The 19,187-nt window shown below is 47.6% G+C and overlaps 6 protein-coding genes across 6 annotated transcripts; all 6 read left to right on the top strand.

Annotated features, from left to right (window-relative positions):
- Nucleotides 1-1,448: 1,448 nt before the first annotated feature.
- On the top strand, nt 1,449-2,879 carry F5B22DRAFT_634987 (uncharacterized protein; the record flags this gene model as incomplete). Its single annotated transcript, XM_047977071.1, has 1 exon — nt 1,449-2,879. One exon carries the CDS (start codon nt 1,449-1,451, stop codon nt 2,877-2,879), a length of 1,431 nt encoding a protein of 476 aa, XP_047832721.1.
- Nucleotides 2,880-3,311: 432 nt separating this feature from the next.
- Nucleotides 3,312-6,831, top strand: F5B22DRAFT_598045 (VID27 cytoplasmic protein). The gene is made up of 2 exons (XM_047974338.1): nt 3,312-3,765; nt 3,878-6,831. The coding sequence occupies exons 1-2, from the start codon at nt 3,747-3,749 to the stop codon at nt 6,355-6,357; spliced, it is 2,499 nt and encodes an 832-aa protein (XP_047832720.1). The 5' UTR covers nt 3,312-3,746; the 3' UTR covers nt 6,358-6,831.
- A 221-nt stretch (nt 6,832-7,052) lies between these two features.
- On the top strand, nt 7,053-10,172 carry F5B22DRAFT_598037 (uncharacterized protein). The gene is made up of 5 exons (XM_047974337.1): nt 7,053-7,845; nt 7,961-8,169; nt 8,337-8,441; nt 8,537-8,670; nt 8,825-10,172. Exons 1-5 carry the CDS (start codon nt 7,386-7,388, stop codon nt 9,609-9,611), a joined length of 1,695 nt encoding a protein of 564 aa, XP_047832719.1. The 5' UTR covers nt 7,053-7,385; the 3' UTR covers nt 9,612-10,172.
- Nucleotides 10,173-10,721: 549 nt separating this feature from the next.
- On the top strand, nt 10,722-11,539 carry F5B22DRAFT_48034 (uncharacterized protein). The gene has a single exon (XM_047972240.1). It carries the CDS (start codon nt 11,021-11,023, stop codon nt 11,501-11,503), a length of 483 nt encoding a protein of 160 aa, XP_047832718.1. The 5' UTR covers nt 10,722-11,020; the 3' UTR covers nt 11,504-11,539.
- A 4,451-nt stretch (nt 11,540-15,990) lies between these two features.
- F5B22DRAFT_644450 (fungal hydrophobin-domain-containing protein) lies at nt 15,991-16,644 on the top strand (the record flags this gene model as incomplete). The annotated part of the gene is made up of 4 exons (XM_047978428.1): nt 15,991-16,234; nt 16,310-16,395; nt 16,468-16,476; nt 16,612-16,644. The coding sequence occupies 4 exons, from the start codon at nt 15,991-15,993 to the stop codon at nt 16,642-16,644; spliced, it is 372 nt and encodes a 123-aa protein (XP_047832717.1).
- A 1,326-nt stretch (nt 16,645-17,970) lies between these two features.
- F5B22DRAFT_634984 (5-carboxymethyl-2-hydroxymuconate isomerase) lies at nt 17,971-19,147 on the top strand (the record flags this gene model as incomplete). Its single annotated transcript, XM_047977070.1, has 4 exons — nt 17,971-18,162; nt 18,259-18,333; nt 18,435-18,729; nt 18,843-19,147. The coding sequence occupies 4 exons, from the start codon at nt 17,971-17,973 to the stop codon at nt 19,145-19,147; spliced, it is 867 nt and encodes a 288-aa protein (XP_047832716.1).
- Between the last annotated feature and the right edge of the window lie 40 nt (nt 19,148-19,187).

Here is a 19,187-nt window from a genome sequence, read left to right as displayed (position 1 = left end):
CAATTGTCGCACAGTCTGATAATTAGAATTGATGGAAGATGCCTCATTACAATGACCTTCTTGAAAGACCTTAAGTCCCTTGGGTTCTGAGGCTGTCAAGAATGTTAACTATCTCGCCAACGGTTGAGATATATGGACCATGATACAAGGTACTCTTGAACTACTGATGAATCCGTCGTAGAAACCGTGACACGAATCGAATAGCGCTTACTTTCTTATACCACCTATAGCGTATTGATTCAAATAGCTGTGATACGCGTTATTGTCTACCTAGTGCGTGTCGTCTCGATCTTCGGCTATCCACCGGGACTTGAGTGACGGGCCCCGACGAAGATCGGCAACTACTCATTCGCCAAATCTCTATACATTAGTAGTGAAATGGAATCTGTGTCTCGTGTACCCTGAGACATACCATAGCAGCACCGTCTGGGTGTTAAACTAAGCGAAAGTATGACAACTCATAAATAAGATGAGCAGAATCTGGAAGGTTTTAGATGGTACATTTACGTTTGCGGCCTCTCTAAGTCGATGCTGAGGCACTGTCTTCTTGAAAGGATGTCTCTAATATATATGAATATCCGTCAAGACAGTGGAGTTTTATCATGTGTTGGTTGTGTTGCGTAAGACAGGGCCTGTTAACACGCCATCTACCACCTATCCCCCGGTGGTCCATCAATGGGGTGCTGTTGTCCATGTCCATCCAGATATGAGCCTTTTGCGAAGTCAGACGCACAGCAGAGGTCACCCGCCAGCCATCTTGGCCCTGGCGCCGCGATGCCACTCAGTACTCGATCACTATCTGGATACCTACCTAGGTACCTACTTAAGTACCCAAGTACGTAGGAAGATCTTTACTACATCTATATCTGCAGGTTACCACCTAAGAGTGAACTCGCAGACAAGCGTCACAGGTAAGAGTGCTCGAGTGAGGCAAGAAGAAAAAAATGACTAAGATGAAAGAGGTGGGAGAGATAAAAGAAAGCAAGGAAATAGAGATCAGATACCTAAACAGAGCGGAGCGTTGAACGGGCACTTAAAGTTGCTAGTGGGATGTACCTACCTCAGGCTACTTGCAGGTACCTATGTAGCTACTTGATTCGCATTCCCCTTGGTAGAATGTTGTCTTCTACTTGGATTTTACTTATCCGTTCGCACCCACTTCCCTCCCCAAACATTGAAAGTTATCAATCAATCATTTATCTACCTGCAGCACCTCCTTGAGTTTCGGAGCACTAATGACGACCAGCTGTGGACTTGGCTTCCTAGCGAATCCACAGTGACAGGCTCGACAGGAACTCTGCAAGCATTGTCGTTACTGGGCTAGACCCAAATTGACCCTTGGCGCGGCGCCGCTTGAACCATTCAACTAGTGCTACCCTCTGATTCTCCTTCTCATCTTTTGTTCCGTGATGCCACATCATGGCCATCTGAATTCTCTCCTAGGCTTCATGCCTCGACGAAACATCTTTCTCCCGACGCTCTGTATCGTCCTTCTCTTCGCAGTATGGACCTTCAGGACACCTGAGACCCGTCCCTATCCTTCCTCCATCGACTGGTTCGAGCCGAAATCATCGTCTTCCCCATCCCCGCCGCCTTCCGAATCGTCATCCTCATCTTCCCCGTCAAGGACAAAACACCCGCCCCCTCTACAGGGACACGAGGCCTTTTTATCGCCACCCCATCTGATTTCAATCCCTGGAAATGAGGTCGACCTGTCACAGCCCGATGCACCTTTCGTCGGCTGGCCCTTGAAGCGTGTTTGCGACGAAGCTACATGGATCGAGGGGCTGGTATACATTTGCGACAACAACTCCGGGGGGATTGGGAATATCAGGAACTATATTCAAACATGCATACGGTATGCCCTAGAGGCCGGTGCTACGGGTCTAACTATCCCCAAGATTCGGAAGCGAAGCGAAAAGGACCTTGCCGATCTATTTACCGACTTCTTGCCTTTTGACTATATGTTTGATGAGCAGCACTTCCGCGATGCCATCAACAATAGTTGTCCTCAAGTAACGCTTTACGATGACGTCAAGGATATCCCTGGCGTGGGCGAGTCTCCCATGATCAACAACATCACACCCAAGGATCTCGGAAATCGCGATGGCTGTGAGTCCATGGATCAGAACCGACACACCGATCGCTTTGGCCAGAGTTTCCGCAGGTGGCTGAAAGACGAGAAGCACGGTCATCCCCCGACCAAGGAGAACCCGCGCCTCATCCGTTTCAACTGGGGTGTGCTGTTCGATTGGCAGATCTACCGTGACGGGCCTGAGATGGCTGCTACCTTTGGTGGTATTCTGAAACTCAATGACAGGTTCTTGCGACTGGGTAAGAAGACGCTGGAGAAAATGCACGCGTTTGCTCGTGCCGACGGGGCCGAGGATGGCGCTTTTCTTGGCATTCACCTGCGAACCGAGAGTGACGCCCTGGGGTTCTGGCCACACTACGACACGCAGTCGGAGGCCTATCTTAGGCAGGCCCAAAAACGAGGCTATAGGACGGCCTACCTCGCAACTGGGAATTTGACAGAAGCAGACAATTTCATCGATGCAGCCATTGAAATGGCGCAGATGAGAGTTGTTACCAAGGTAGACCTACTATCGGATGATGAGCTAGATGAGCTAGAGTCCCTCAGCTGGGATCAACAAGGCCTGATCGACTATGTAGTGTTGCTGGGGAGCGAGTTCTTCGTAGGCGTCCAGCCCAGTAGTTTCTCCGTGCATCTGGCCATGAAACGCCACCTTAAGACAGGGGGGTTGTACACGCGCCCGTACAAGACGGGCACAGAGGGAGACGGCCTGTCACATATTGTCGGCAAGTTTGATCATTACTGGGGTGGATGGCTGTTCCTGTGGGATGGCATGTGGCCCTGAGTGGGATACGGTGCGAGGTTGTTGGGTGGCGTTGGCGTTGGCGTAAGGATAATGGTTGTACTGTTGCTGGTATTGCTTGTAGCAGGAGGATTTAGAATTGCTTTATCATGAGAGTCGTTAGATTCTGGATGTGAAACACTACAGTGACTATTCTACAAGTCATATGTGAAGATCTGGCATTGTCCATACATCTACTACCTATACTTTGCATGAGCCTACGGAGCCTACCTACGTACTGAGCTTAGGTACCTACCTACCTTGATACATACTCTAAGTAGGTAACCACTCGGCCCCCACCCAATTTCTGCACAATCAACAGGGAACAAGTACAAATGACGCATGAGCTGGAGCGGGGATAACAAAGGAGGGCAGAGGAGGGGCTGCTGCAGAAAAGGTTGCCCCAGTCTGCCCCAGTAGAAAGAACTACCTATACTTAGATTTTAACCGTTCAAGTAGGTAGGTAGGTAGACAAAAACAAACCCACCTACCTCCCTACCGGTATCTGCCCTACCGTAGCCACCAGACCTACGTGGAAGCAACCATCACCAGCAGAACACGCCAGCACAACCCCTATCAGATCCCTATCATAATCACCGCGGCTGCCTGTGGTCGCACGTGCATGTGCCCGGATAGGTACTTCAGAGTACTTCTACATAGGGACCACCCACCCCTCAGCGTTACATCATCCCACATCCACTTCTTACCAACATACTTGCCTAAGTACTCACCCCATACACCGAGGATACTTGAACTCGCCAAGTACGAAAGAGAAGAAATTATTAACGCCAACACGAACGACAGCTACAACAGTAATAGCAGCAGCAACAACGTGTCGTCTGTTGGCACCCAGATCGGCAAACAGCCATCATGTTTGTCCTCAAGAATGGTGAGCTTCTCCTGCCCCTCACAAGCATAGGCCCAATGGGTGGGATACCCTACGTCTTCCACGCCATGAACCATTTTGTGCCCTTGACTTTTGCTAACAACGATATTTACAGTTGGTAAACTACTCTTTGGTAGTAACAGCCAGGAATCCATGATCGAGCTACCTCAGGGCCAACTATACCTTGTTCGACCGCTCTCCCCCAAAGGATACTCCGAGCTCATATTCAAGGATGCCGCTATCCGCATCCGCCGAACCGGCCAGGACTTTCAATACCAGCTTGTTGTCCAGCGCGTGTACGAGGAGGGCGAGGCTGAACTGCTGGCCGAGGAAGAAGGTGAGGACGCTGAGATTGATGCCCTTACTGCCGAACGAGATGAAAAGACATTCCTTCTTGACGAGGCCATCCGTTTCCGCGTCGAGAGCCGGAGCCGCTCCGAGAAGGTGCTTGCGTGGAAGGACCTAAGCGGTGATGTCGGCGATCTTTACGAGTTTATCTGCGACCCATCTGCCCAGTCCGCCCAGGTTGAGGCCTTTGAGCGTATCGCCAGGCAGTGCCAGTACGAGCGAAAATACCGCAGACCGCATGTCACTGCCTCCGACGCCGATCTGAAGCAATTCCAATTCGATGATGAACAACCTATCCCCCAAGCGAGCCCCATCCACAGCCCGACACTCGCGCGCTCGATCGAATCGGCCGACGCCATGTTCCAATTAAAGAACGAGGCCAACATGGGTGTTAAGAGAGATGATGCTGCCTATGCTGCTGAAACCGTCGATATCGGTCCTAGTGGACAATCGTGCGAGGCACAGGAGGAAGCCAGTACATCCGTCAATGCCTCGTCTCACCCAAAGCCGCCACCGACTGCTCCGCCTCAGCCAGAGCCTTTGGAGGTACTTTCCCACGAATTAGCCGAATTGCATTTCTTCGATTTCCCTTCTGGGTCTTTTATGCTTAGGGATGCGTCTGTCGCCGCACAAGTCTCAGATATAGGAAATTGGAACTACTGGTTACATGTCGCCAGTAAAGACCATGAGTGGCTGGGCATCTCCGTCGTAGCTGAGATGAATCCCGTCTTTAACTTTGAATTCTTGTCCTTCATTTTCAACCAATTCACCGAGGACGGATCTGCCTACTCCTGGCTCTTAAGATTTAAGGATCGAGATACTCTCGCGAGATTTCAGGAAGGTCTTATGCAGGCACTATGGGAGCAGCTCAACGAACAGAAATGGGGCAAGGTGAAGGAGAGAGAGCGCCAGTATGTTCTAGATGCCTTTGAGGACTTGACGATGGCAGATGCTCCCGAGGAGGACGAAGCAGAAACGTCCGAAACGGACGAGACCGATGAGACCGACGATGACAGACCTCGGAGCGAACATTACGACAGTGATGAAGAAGAAGAAGATGTTGAGACACAACCCCTGGATGACGACATTAATACCGGGCTGGCTGTTGGATACAAGCATGATCGCTCATTTGTTGTCCGCGGCTCCAAGATTGGCGTTTTTAAACATCACCCCAACAATAATTTGGAATTTTCCACCAACATCTCCAAAGTTGAGACACCAAAAGGCGAATTGTTCAGCCCTAGAAAAGTGATGTTACACAATGAGGATCGCAATATGATCTTGCAAAAAGATAGCAACCCCAACAAACTTTACCGTATGGACCTCGAATACGGCAAGGTTGTTGATGAGTGGAATGTGCACGACGACATTCCCGTCCTTGAGTTTGCTCCTGAAAACAAATTCGCTCAAATGACTCACGAGCCCACTTTCTTGGGTGTGTCTAAAAATGCACTGTTCCGAGTCGATCCACGTCTATCTGGGACCAAACTGGTCGATTCCCAGCTCAAGCAGTATGCGTCCAAGAATGACTTCTCTGCCCTATCCACTACAGAGAAAGGCTATATTGCGGTAGCTTCCAACAAGGGTGACATTCGGTTATTTGATCGTCTCGGTATCAACGCAAAGACGCATATCCCAGCGCTTGGCGAGCCCATCATTGGCCTAGATGTATCCGCAGACGGCCGCTGGGTTCTAGCGACATGCCGCACTTATCTGCTCCTAATTGACGCTCTGCAGAAAGAGGGCAAAAATGAGGGCAAGCTAGGCTTTGAGAAGTCTTTCGCCGCTGACTCCAAACCTCAGCCGCGCCGTCTTACGCTCACCCCTGAGCACGTGGCACAGTTTCACCACGAGACGGGACAAGGTGTCTCATTCACGCCAGCTCGGTTCAACACAAGCCAGACAAGCGAGGAGTCATCCATCATCACGGCTACAGGACCTTACATTGTGGATTGGAACCTGAAGAAGGTTATACGTGGGGCAAAGGCCCCGTACATCATTAAACGATACTCCGAGGACGTCAAAGCAGACGACTTCAAGTTTGGGTCCGATCAGAATGTCATAGTTGCCCTTCCCAACGAAGTAAACATGGTTGGCAAGAACAAGATGAGTCGACCGACTCGAGAAAGCATTGCCGGTGACTTTCAACGACTGAGTACCCCGAAGCGCGGCTCAGGGCGTGTAGGCACGAGGCAGAGTGGACGGTACAAAGTCGGTAGGGATGACGTCGTCGATTCTCCCTTTTAGCGTACCAGGCAGAGGACTGGACAACAAGTCATTTTTGTCTTCCATTCTTTTTTGTTCATCTATTTCTGTACGGTTGCGGATTATGAGATAAGTATCTAGTACACAGTGGATTAGGGCTCTGTTGCGATAATACCCCGGAGTTAGGCGAAGGACACATCTAGGTTGGCCGTTTTACGAGAGCGCATGAACAGCTGCTGCAACAACAATAGCTTCATGTGTTCCATGCGTTAGGTAGCTACGTAGCGGCTATTCATAATATTCCAACATGATATCGAGCACTATTGATGTTTTTTCAACCTGGTTTGTGTTATCTCGGGACTGCTTGTGGTTGGCTGTGCAAGATTGGCCTGAGCGAATACTAGTTAAGGTTCTTAAGGGTCACACCATTCATATTGTCAGAGATACACGTATCATGATTGCCAATAAGACCAAGTTCTAAGTAGGCGAGTCGGTGAAAGAAAAAAGTGAGGGACTCTGCACTGAACACAGAGGTGTTGAGTCTCTCCCTTTTTTTCTTGCACCGCCTCGGTAGGTTGTCGTAGGGCTGCCAATGACATGAAGCGTTGAGGCAGTGATCATCGCTGCTCCACTGCACAGCCAGGACCGGGGCGATGCAAGCCTCTCGAGCCTCTCAGAGAAGCCGTCTGGAGGCCCCCTCGCGCCATTGACTGTCCTTGGAGTTAACTAATCCTACTGTACTTCGTACGTATATTTGTTCGACGCTTGGCGTCATCACAGCCCCTGTCAATAGGCGTCAACATGGGAGCTGGTGCAATGACAAGTTGACGTAAAAGCTTAGAGCAGCCAAGTCACCTCTCGGATCAAGTCATTTCCTGCTTTGCTCAAGGACACAATATCAAAGTTGCCAAGTCTTGCATTTCTGTGGAATTAATCCCTCGATTCGCCCATCATACTAAAATCTGAACGTATCAATCAGGCTGCTTTAGCATCACTAGAAGCCTCCTGACTGTGACGCATGAAAGTCATTCGGACAATCCGTAATCGTTAAGTACTTACCAAGTACTGGAATGGCCCATCCGGTGGAAGCAACAGTTTCGAAGCCAGCCCAACCCGAAACATCTCGGAAACATTGCTGGGAGTGTCTCCGACGCAGGTTGGTCTGCGATTCCGTGCGGCCTGTGTGCGACCGCTGCCGGATTCACGGATTGGTATGCCCGGGCTACGACGAGAAACAGCCATTGCGCTGGGTTCAACCGGGACGGGTAACGGCGCATACTCGGCGGCGACCCAACGCTGGGTCTTCTGCCCGTACCAAAAAGAGGAAATCAGACAATACCGACGTGAAGAACGCCGATGTGACAGATAGGTCTCTCGTGACAGATGGAAAATGCTCCAGCGAAGATAGACTTTGGAAGGAATTCCACACGTTGTACCTTCTTGGCCAAAAGCAGCCCAGGACACTAGATGCCATCATGAGATATGACATAACAAGCGAGAACTTCGCAGGTGTTCAAGCCTCATATATCTGCAAGTCTCTCAGCCTAAGTTCTTCGCACTTCAGCGCTTCCTATGTTATGGCATCCCATACCTAACAACGTTGAGGGCCGGGACATATATTGCTAATATGTGAGATGGACAACAGACAACTGTGGGATATATGAGCGAAGCTCACCGCTCCCCCTCCTCCACGAAGGGCCTCAAGCCGCGTTACCGCTAGCGAAGATTGCGCAGTCCCTCCCGGCACATATTCAAGGACTCTTCATCCTATTAGCATTAGGGCATCAGATACTCCAACTTCCGCGAGATGTAGACAAAAGCGTGCGGACCCGAGCGTGGTCTGCCGTCTCGTTCGTATGCTACCCCTGGAGTCTTTTTTTTTTTTAATACATTAGCCCCTGTGGAGGCTATACGAAGTAGTTGCCTGTCAAAGCCACAAGAATGTGTCAGGAGTATACAAACTCCCGAGACCTGATCCCGTTCTGCCTACACGAGTGAATGCTGACTCTAAAGACCTGTAGTGGACGTTTCAAGTTGTCCACAAGCTCAACGAGGAAATTGCACATGAAAAGACGCAGGCTAGCGATATCACAATAACAGCCGTCGTGATGCTCATGATGATTGATGTAAGCTGTACCTTGCTCACGCTTTTCCTCTACCAACTCTACTGTTTGAACCATGATGGTGACACCATATGCTAATAACGATACTGTGATTACAGCAGCAATTAAAGCCTTCTAGCAATTGGCGATTTCATTACCGAGGACTTATGCAGATGCTGATGATTCGCGGCGGGGCCAGGAAAATCTGGCTAGAATACCCGCACATGCACAATGCCCTAATGAGTATGGTGATGTAAGTCTGCTCATCCCTCTGAGCCTAGTGATAATAATATGCAATCTTGCAAGACCGCGAGACCCCATGGTATACACGTATGACCGCAAATGCGTATAACCAAATCATAGACCAACATCTTGACCTACTCGCTAACTCTGCACGATAAAAAAAGGGGGGAGATTTTTGCGAACACAACAAGCCCAAGCCATGACCAGGTTACTGAGCTCTCGCATCCCAAAAATTTCGGTTTCCTGCCAGCTATATTGGGAAGCGTTGGTGAAGCCGGGAATATTTACGTCGGATCAATCTGCCCACCTCCGCTGCTCTATAACTTAATCACAATTAATCATTTACGAGCTCTCGCAACACAGGGTATAGATAATGTACCTTCACCGTCTTCACAACTACCACCATTGTCATCGGCGTCGTCATCATCATCCTCATCATCTTTGGCTTCCACTTTACCTTCGATATCGGTTAACAGAGATGCACAAACCCTCTTAGGTCAGATTCTCAGCTTCTCCCCAGAGCTCTACGCCGCAACGAACGGCAACGCGCGGACGCAATCAAAATGGCTCCTTGTAGGGAGGATCCATCAATCCGCCGTAGTGCTCTATTGCATCCTTTCGCTACAACATGTCCTTCTCCTGCCTGACACCGCGGCTCTCTCGCGTACAACTCAGACACACTACAGCCGTCTTCTCGTAGATCTCAAAGAAGGGTACAAGCACGAACGATTTAAGAACTGCTTATTCTGGCCGCTGATTGTGGCGGGCGTGGGCGCTGTTAATGGAACGGCCTTCGAGAAGGCCTTTATCGCGGATATAATTAAAGACTGCGCGGGGGATGTGGGCAGCTCAGTTCCGCTAATGGCGCGCAATTTGCTGATGTCGTTCTGGAGTTCCGGCAAGAAAGGCTGGGACGACTGCTTTGAACAGCCTTTTATCTTGCTCGTGTGAGGTTTCATACCTAGGGCGAGTCCACTCACATATGACGATCATGGCAAAGATGTAGAACAATCCATCGAAACATGATATGTGATCCTTTCCTTCAAGAACATGTGTGACGGGGGAATTGAAATGCTAATAACGCAAAGCACAGCACCTCATCATATATAGTAGTCATTTTGCGCACCTCGGCGAACGGGATTGAACAAGCCGCCTGAACAACGAGCATTGAGAGTGTCGACAGTTATTCTGTGGCCCGAAATTGACGTTACCGCAAGTTACATTGCTGGTTATACCACCCTATGCTATGCTGTGCTCAACACTTTTGGAACATTGAGTTGTTTATTCCGTAATTGCTGTATACTAGATCTACATATATTACCCATTCCAACTCATACTATGTACTGCACGTACAATGCCCGGACAGATAAATCCGTGCACTCTAAGACCCAGTATACCAATACTACCACTTTAAACCTTCTTATACGTTCATTGAAGAATAGACTACTTGCCTTACGCCGCGCACGTGAATGGTACACATCATATTAAAGAGCAGAAGCTGTAGAGTTTACCAGTATTTTCTATACAATTTTTACTTCAATAGTTCTGGTTATATGAAGCTTTACATAAAGGGGTGTACTAGGTAGTACTAATCGTGCCATGCCCCGCGTTTTTTACGGTTTGCAGATTGCTAACCTACGGTCGTAGATTTAGAATTCATTGCCATGAAAGCCACTTCGGCGGTGCTGCAAGACCGTGGTCTGGTTTAAGCAGTCGCTTGTTCACGTGTTTGTCAATCTCGCAGGACTCGGATATGAGTACTAATAGGGCAAAATGTTGGTGCATGAGTGTCTGTCAGTTCGAACCTGACCTTGCTAGACCGAGTCTTAATCATTATTCATCTGCTATGTTTCTTTCTACCCTTGCTACTGGATCTCCGATACCTGAGTCCTTAAGTACGCGCTGGACGCTAAGTTCGATGTCGCGGTACCTATGTACCTGACCTGTACGTAGTAAGCGTACGTAGTAATACCTACAAGTCTACGAAATTCCTATATTTCTGATTGGCTATTTGAGCTCTTGGCAGGTCACGAGGTGAGCTGGCTTTAAAGCAATATGGCATAATAACTCCCTGGAGCAACCATCGCGAGGCATCTCTCTCGTTATTTCCCATCAAGAAACTGGTGTAGCTGTATGATCAACAATAAAGTGATTTATTTCTAAATCCTACCATTCTTACTTGACTATATACATATTATGAGGAATAAATGTAAGCAGCCACAGACCCACGACAAACCGACTATTCTTTGTCAGTCTTAGAAAGCGGTACAATATCCGTTTCCTCCAACTCTATCCATCTTTCCTCCTTTGCCTCCCCCACCGCACCATCCGGACTGCAAGATACAAGCAGGACGGTCGCCATGATCTTCGACACCATATTACCCGCCGTCACGGCCATCGTGATGTCATCGTTTACGCGATTCTCCGGTGCCGGACTAGCCGTAATGCCTTGTTCCACAGCGACAGATACTCCGAGCTTCATGATCTCGGATTTCACGGGCGGCATCAGTAAATATACGGGCGGCGAGTCATTTGCATTCTACCTCAACACCACCTACAACGACTACCACAGCGGATGCAGCGGGTCGATTCACAACGGAGCCGACGACAACGGCATGCAGTTCTGTTCAACTCGGATACCTGGTTGGAACGTCTCCTACATCATGACACATGACCACAAAGTCCTCATCAATCATGCTTTTTTGTGTAGCCAGGCAGATGGTGCCATAGTAAGCGCGCACGCGGAGGGTGCTACACAACTGAATATTACTTCTGCACCAAACGGGAGGCTTAGTATGAGGTCTAAGAGTCATACATTCGCAGCTGCCGTTACAATAAACTAGAGGCGTCCATAAAAACACACTTGCAGAGGAAGAGGGAGACGGAGAATAAGGAGAGAGAGAGAAATGGAGAAATCAAGCCATCAATAGTAGTTCATGGCAGCGAGGAGTGCATCGGAGCCACATTGCGTACATAGCGCCACAAGGTATATGCCCATTGGATAGGCCGAACCTAGAACTACATACGTGTGAAAGGCATACACGGGAGCGGGTAGATAGATACGCATCTACCACATTGAGTAGACAGAGTGAACATAACCGTTGCATTCTTCCTAAGCATTGCTCTCTTTACGCCATTTTGCTGTTTAGAAGCCTCCCCCATATGAAAATAATACGGCTAGGATACGCTTTGCGCAAGGACAATCACTAGTTATTTGAGCGAGCCGTGAAGCGCGATACGGGTATCATGATCTCACCAGGAGGCATAAATGTCATTCAAACGGGGTACCTTTCAACCAAGGTGGTGTGATGTCAGTAGAGACTGTAGGAGCAAGTTAGTTACTCTCATTGTTAGAGGTGCCGCCACCGTTCAACCTCGATAATGCATCATCAAGCCTAACTTAGAGGGTGTGGTATTATAAGTCAACAAAGCAAACAAACGAACTAGTTGAGTCATTTTGAGACATTTTATGGTCTACTTATATTTGCTTTAATTCAAATCACCGATCACTCTCACCGTCTGCGAGTAATTCACAGGTTGTCTCAGCTCAGAATCAGGCGACTGCATAGTTCTATATCTTAGAGTTGCTTTGTAAACAGCAGTCAAATTTTAATCTTCACATATCCCTAAGACGTGGCCATCGCTGAGCTTGAGATAGAGCAATTGTTCATACAACATGTATTGTACGAATCAATGTCTTGTCGTTTGTTTATCTGCTTTCTTTCATCAACAGTCGCTGGGAGATGCCTTTATCACTACTGTTGCTGACAATGGGAATGAATTACCAGCGCGCAGCATGATGGCTACGGATCATGTATTCGTCAGTGAAAAGTCACATATACACTTGTCCCCGCTATTTGGTCACGAGCAAGGACAGGATTATATACCGCGGCTATCTATCCGTAGATGATTCGCAGTTCGGGTGCTGGCTGATTTTACGTTACAGGACTGGGTGAAAGCTGAGGCGATCCTAGCGCTGAAGATGAACCCTTAACTGTCATTATCAATCTTGATTGCTGTATGGCAGCTCTCTGCACATAGCAGATCTCTAGTAAGTAAGGCAATTAGATGTAACAAAGGCTGACAGCATGGTTTAGATTCATGATATTAAAATGATATGCTAGGGCTAGCCACCAGATGCCATTTGGCAGTGGTTGGATTGGATATTAGATACAATCGTATGGCATTTGCTATTATCTTTCAAAGCCGAAGATATCTGATTGACAGCGAAGTATCTATATAACGCTAGATAACCCTAAGGGAATAAGGGAATAAGGGGTGAAAACTAGAACTTCCTTCACTATATAATAATCAATAGGTATATTGATTTAAGAATACAGCTAGGCAGTCCTGTGACATTCATAGCAATTCACAGTTGCCTTTATATCCTAAAGAGTTCAATTGTTCGGTACGAGAAACGGCCCTAGCATTAGGAGTTGTCTTCATAGCAGTAAGACAATACGTGGAATTTGCGATATTGTCTCGTAACTTTTAAGAAAGGGGGATGACTGTGCATTAGGCATTGAATCTTTAAGTAATAAGGTCATAGCTATATTACCTCTAAATTGTTTGATAAGAGTTGTCATGAGAATTATATTACTTACTAATAGGAGACAGGAATCAAGGATAAAGAAACTGAGCATATTCAGCCAGAAGGAGTCCGAATGCCTTCCCTCCTGACATCTTAGATTTCGCGCAGCAATGACAGTCTTACTTCTCGTAACTTGTTCATCACATGAACCTTGTTGATATGTTGCAAGGGCAGACAAGGGCTTTAATGGACTGCCTGACTTAAGTTCACCGCCCAGGAGAGAGCTGGTCATATCAAAGGCGCTGTCTGTCCTGTTGGGACACGGCCTGAGCGATGCGGAAAGAGGACATGTGGCCCCGATTCGCAAATATCGGGAGCTAGCCACTGTAGGCAGACAGTCGAGAACAATGACTATCTGGCTGCATCCTCAGGAACACTACACTATTGTGTAGATCCTGCACACGAATGCATGGTTGATAACCGTTACGGAAGGCTGGTGCGGTAATCTAAGAAATCTAAGCTCAGCCCTGACCACACTATCAAAAGGTTCCCGTTCCTAATCATAGGAAGCATGATACGATTGGACGGGTGAGATAGAGAAATATGGACATCGACCCCATCGACCACGCTATAATGAAGAAGTAACGATATACCCGATACCTATCTTATTCCCACGATCTCTGCTGTGCGCATAAATTACCTTCTGCGAACGCGAGACGGACCATTCCTTCGCTGACTGGGATCTAGCCTTGGCAAGAGATGACAGTGCAGCCATCCACCCAGCTGATCTTGGCAGTTAGCTTTATCATGATCGACAAGACTAAGTAGGTGGGTATGCCCCATGAAGATCTACAGATATTAATATGCAGTAACATCGTGACGAGGCGGTGTCAAAAAAACTAGTCCGGTTCACCAACACCACCCACCTACACCTTCAACAGCCGTTTTTTAACCCGTTTTTGAAGTTATTCAAACCTATTCAAACCTATTCAAACCTATTCAAACCTATTCTGACCTATTCTTGCTAGGTTTTTAACGTTTGTGATAGGTGTGTTATACGCTTAATTAAAAGTGTAGAAGGTGTTTTTTTATGTTGTGTTTTACCTTGCTACCAGCATTTCTAAAGCTATATTTTATAATGTAGGTGGACCGGACTAGTTTTTTTGACACCGCCTCGCGTGACAACAGAGAAGGTTACTCGAGAACTACTAGTATCGGTAGTATAGAAATGTATTCGGCGACAAGATAATCTCTTACAAACACTGCGGCTGAGTCGTTGCATATACTACTATCTGATAAGCTGGAGGTTTTAGAGACTGCCATAGCCGTTCCCGGGACGGCTCGTTGCTAGTCATGGGATCTGTACAGTAAATTAGGTGTCTAGTGTTGGGGTTTATCTGCCGGTTCCTTGCGCTGGCGCCAAACTTAGCGATATACTTAGTAGGTTGACTTGGGGTTTAATGCTACTGTGCTTTCCATGTCAACGTACGGAGTACAGCGTTCATTAACCAATTTGCTCACAGTTGTGTCGTATACTAGCGTAATACTTAGCTATAGAACGAAACTTTGTAGCTAAGTGCTATTAAACGATGAGCTGGCACCACGACACTACCCATGAAAAGAGGTAGCCAGGTGCTTCTATGCATGTCTGGCGCATATACCAGATGAAGATCCTATTCGCCTCTATTCAGAACTCTGTACAATATTCATCGGCTACATAGAAAAACTGTTGAGCAGTTAGCTAATATTCATCTGCCTCATCATAGCTAACTGTCAGCCGAGGTGGTGCAAGAAAAAAGCGAGAGACTCTACACCTCTGTAAGTACGTAATATTCATTATAGTATCGGCGTACCGTGCTAAGCCTGATGTAGATTTGCGACCTGAATCTGCGTACCTAGGTAGGTAATTATCTGTAATTGCTATCTGCATTAGCTGGGTCAGCTACCGACTGGGACTCACAGAATAAAAATGGCTGCGTGGCAGTGCTTGACGTCATCACTTTTTGGCCGTGCGGCTTTTTCCCCACCTGTTGCTTACTTGGACGCAAATGTAAAGCAGATAACACTGCGGCGCAATGGCAATTGGATTGTTACCGATAAACAGCCGAAATCTGTCCAGATGTCTCACCATTGGGTGCCCTAGGGTTCTCAATATTAATTCGAGGGGAGCAGGTACCGAATGCATTGATAATCAACCAAGGCAAAGGTGATCATTTCTACTTTGAACTCTACCTTGAGCTATGTCCCTGACATACAATGCAGATCAGAGTACTGTCAGAGTATCGTGCCCTCGGTGCTCTCAGGTGCATCTGCAAGCGCGAAATTGGTGCGTGAAAGTGGAAGATCTTAGAGCGGATAGAGGCACACCAGTTGACGATCGATTACGATTCTGAGCCATCAATAAAATGGACGGGCTAGAAGAAGCTAGTAACAGATTTTGCTACGATACCTTGGGTCCGCATCTCGGTATCAAAACCGCTTCATGAGCCCGCTGTGTATCGACGATGCAGACTGGACGGACTAACGTCCTGCTGTCAGAAGGGTTGCCATGGAACGGAACTTGCTGATTGATGATCGACATGTCCACTTACTATAATCACGGGCTGTATGAATGGATATGAACAATTGCCCGTCCCACGTATAAGAACTCATGTCGTCCTCAGCTAATGACTTCGTCTAACTCATTCGCACCATCTGGTAGTGAGACAGAGCTCAAGTATCGAGGTTATTGCGCGTGATTCTTCGCCCGTTCTCTAAATCGAAGAACGTCCAAATTGCCAACTCAGGCTCATAGTCAAAATGCAGCTCTCCATCTTAATCGCTGCTGTCTTCACTACCGCGGTCGCAGCCAGCCCCCTCGACCTGCCTAGTCCACCAAAGAAGCAGGCCACCTACAGTGCCACACCTACGCCGACCCCTACACCATATCCTCCTTACCCTGGTGGTGGTGCTGCCTATGATGCCTGCCCTAATGGCCTATTTAGCAGTGCCCAGTGCTGCTCTACCGACGTTCTAGGTCTTGCTGATCTCGATTGCGCCAGTGGTAAGACTTATTCATAAAAGAACTTCGTTCCATTCATCTATGAGACGAAACCGAGTTTAACAAGAATCGTGACAGTCCCCGCCATTCCGACAAGTGCATCTGAGTTCCGAAGTATTTGCGCCGCCAGTGGTCAGCGAGCTCGATGCTGCGTTATCCCTATTGTATGTATCTCTACCTGCAGCATAAGTAATATTCATTTGTTTGATTTCAATGCTAACACATGAATTCTTTAGGCTGGCCAGGTTAGTTTACTAGAGTCATTTGATTCCCTTTTAGGCAGGTTTCGGGCCTCGATGTTCCTACATGCCCCCGAAACATGGGCTATGAGCTAAATCCCTTCCCTATTCTGGCATTACTGACTCTAGCGTGTGTTATAGGCTCTTCTCTGCAATACCCCAGCTGGTGTTTAAATAAGTAGTCGTTACGAACGTCTCGGTGCTATGAAAAACGGATCGCGGTGGTGGTGTACTGCTATCGAGCAATTATATTGAGTGGCCAAATCCTAGCTAGATATTAGACATTGGGCTTAATACATCTATTGAGGTATTTGAGGATAGTATTTAATGGATATATTCCTTGCATCAAATAGTATGCTCCCAGTGATTGTGTGCCTTTCGCTTTCCGCTTCCCATGTTGGGGCAGATTGGTCTATTGTGTTAAGCATGGGGATAAAGGCATTCGCATGGCGCTTTTCTCGTGAGATACGCAGAGACCTACGAGAATTACTCCATTATTTTCTGGCACCAACCTAATTGAGGAGCGACGTAAATCTTACTGAACAAAGGGCATTTCGGTACGAATCTTGACTTAGGAATCACGATAATTAGCACGACATTTTCTTATTACCAACGCTGGAAGGTTGCCTATATATGATAAGCATCATGTCTGACCTTTGAATTAAAGCTAGCCACGCAGTTTAAACTAGTTGAGCTAACCTTTCCAGTTTCATTTATAAGTATATATCTTAGAAGCGAGAGCTGGGTAGCCTCATTTAGATCAACCAACACTGTCTCAAAGCTACTACGTGCTGCATACCAAATATGCACATAAGTGTGCAGCGTGTAGAGTATTAATGACATCGTAAGGATTGAGCGACCCTTTTCACTCGGAGGTTTAGATAAAAACTGTCGTGTTGTCTAGTTTGACACTTTGAGGGCTTGCATGATTATATATTCCCCGCTTTCGGAAGGTAAGCTTCAGTTGGTTCTAGACACTGATAAAAAAAGGCTGAACTGAATCCAACCTATGCATTTTTAAATGCAACTCAGCGCATTGAAAGGGCGTAGTACGGAGTGGCGTGGGAGCGATGTGACTAAGACATGTTATCCCCTCGCTCAAATGCGTACTTATCCTATACAGCCACTGAAGAGCGATTACCAAAATCAAAAGAATACCACATAGACCGGAAGTATATATCCCTATATCGTTCTCGACAGCACTACCGGTCATACCTAGTTAAATTTCTTACCAATACTATAGTAAGTCTCCTAGTAGATGGAAGTAAGAGCCCGTTGAGGGGTTGAGTATTGCACTACTATTTCCCCGCAGAATCAGTTGTGGCGGGACCAAGTGTGTGTCCCGCAGGGTGTTGTGATTTTCAAATTACAGAGATGTTAACCACGCATGGCATCAGGGTTCCGTGTCAAGAAGGAAAAAGACAGAAAACGGATAGAGAAACGAAAAGACGCAGAGACAGATTACGACCATTCGCGAGAGTGATAAAGATTATTACGAACATGGGCAATTGGACACACCTCATCCGCTTTGTTGCGAAAGAAGACCAGCAAGTGCATCTAGGCCAGCTCGTGGACACGAGCCGCGATGTTGGTAGGGACTCAGTGGAAGGCACTGAGATAAAGGCGTATTTGATCCGTGGAACGGTTTTCGACGGAAAGGTCATCAGTGGCGTCGTGTATACGGTTGAGCGGGTATGTTCATTCGAACTCGTGGCTTTTGGTTGATATTTACCGCCATCAATGGACGATAGGTTTATCAATCATGTGGCTGATGAATGTGTTACGCAGCTTCTCTCTCCTATCTCTTCCTCCGATTGCAATTATATTCGATGTCTAGGTTTGAATTATAAGGATCATGCGAAGGTTGGTAGCTATCGGTGTCATGCGTTGCTCAGAAAATACCTCAGCGTTCCTCATTGGATCATGAGTAAATACGACGGCTACTAATATATAGCCAAACACAGGAGGGGGGGTTTGCATTGCCCCAAGTCCCGGTTCTTTTCACGAAGCCGCGGACAGCTCTAGCCGACCCGTACCCAGCATCCGTAACAATCCCAAAGGTCGCACAAGATGGTACGAGTGACTACGAGGCGGAGCTCTGCGTCGTAATTGGACGAACAGGCCGCGACATTCCCGAGGAAGACGCGTTGGACTACGTCTTAGGATATACAGGGTCCAATGATGTGTCGGCGCGCAAGCTGCAATTACTTACAGCACAGTGGTGTTTTGCTAAAGGGCTAGATGGAAGCTGTCCTCTTGGTACGTAAAGAACGGGAATCGTTGCTGGTTGTCGTCCGGAAAGGGACAAGAGCTATTGAACAGCTTCGAAAAATGATGTGCCAGCGAGCAGGCTAACTCTTACCGTTGCGTAGGCCCCGTTCTTGTAGCGCCAAGTGCAATTCCAGATCCCCAAAAGTTAGCCATCAAGACTATGTACAACGGCGAAGTGGTTCAAGATGGCCACACAAGTGATATGATCTTTACTATACGTCAGCAGATTGCCTATCTGTCGCAGGGCACCACATTGGAAGCAGGTTCCATTATCTTGACTGGAACTCCAGCCGGTATTGGCTTCTTTAGAAAGCCACCTGTCGTGCTTGAAGATGGTGGTGATATCCGCGTTGAAATTGAAGGGATCGGAACTCTTGTGAACCGCGTGCGGTATGACGATGATTGACTTGATTCCATTTGAAGGTCGAAGGTTCAGCTGGATTTCT

Source organism: Xylaria bambusicola (genome assembly GCF_022495145.1).
Source record: "Xylaria bambusicola strain CBS 139988 unplaced genomic scaffold F5B22scaffold_11, whole genome shotgun sequence".
NCBI classification, from domain to species: domain Eukaryota; kingdom Fungi; phylum Ascomycota; class Sordariomycetes; order Xylariales; family Xylariaceae; genus Xylaria; species Xylaria bambusicola.
The sequence above is the reverse complement of the archived record's forward strand: the minus strand, read 5'-3'. Positions and strand labels throughout refer to the sequence as shown.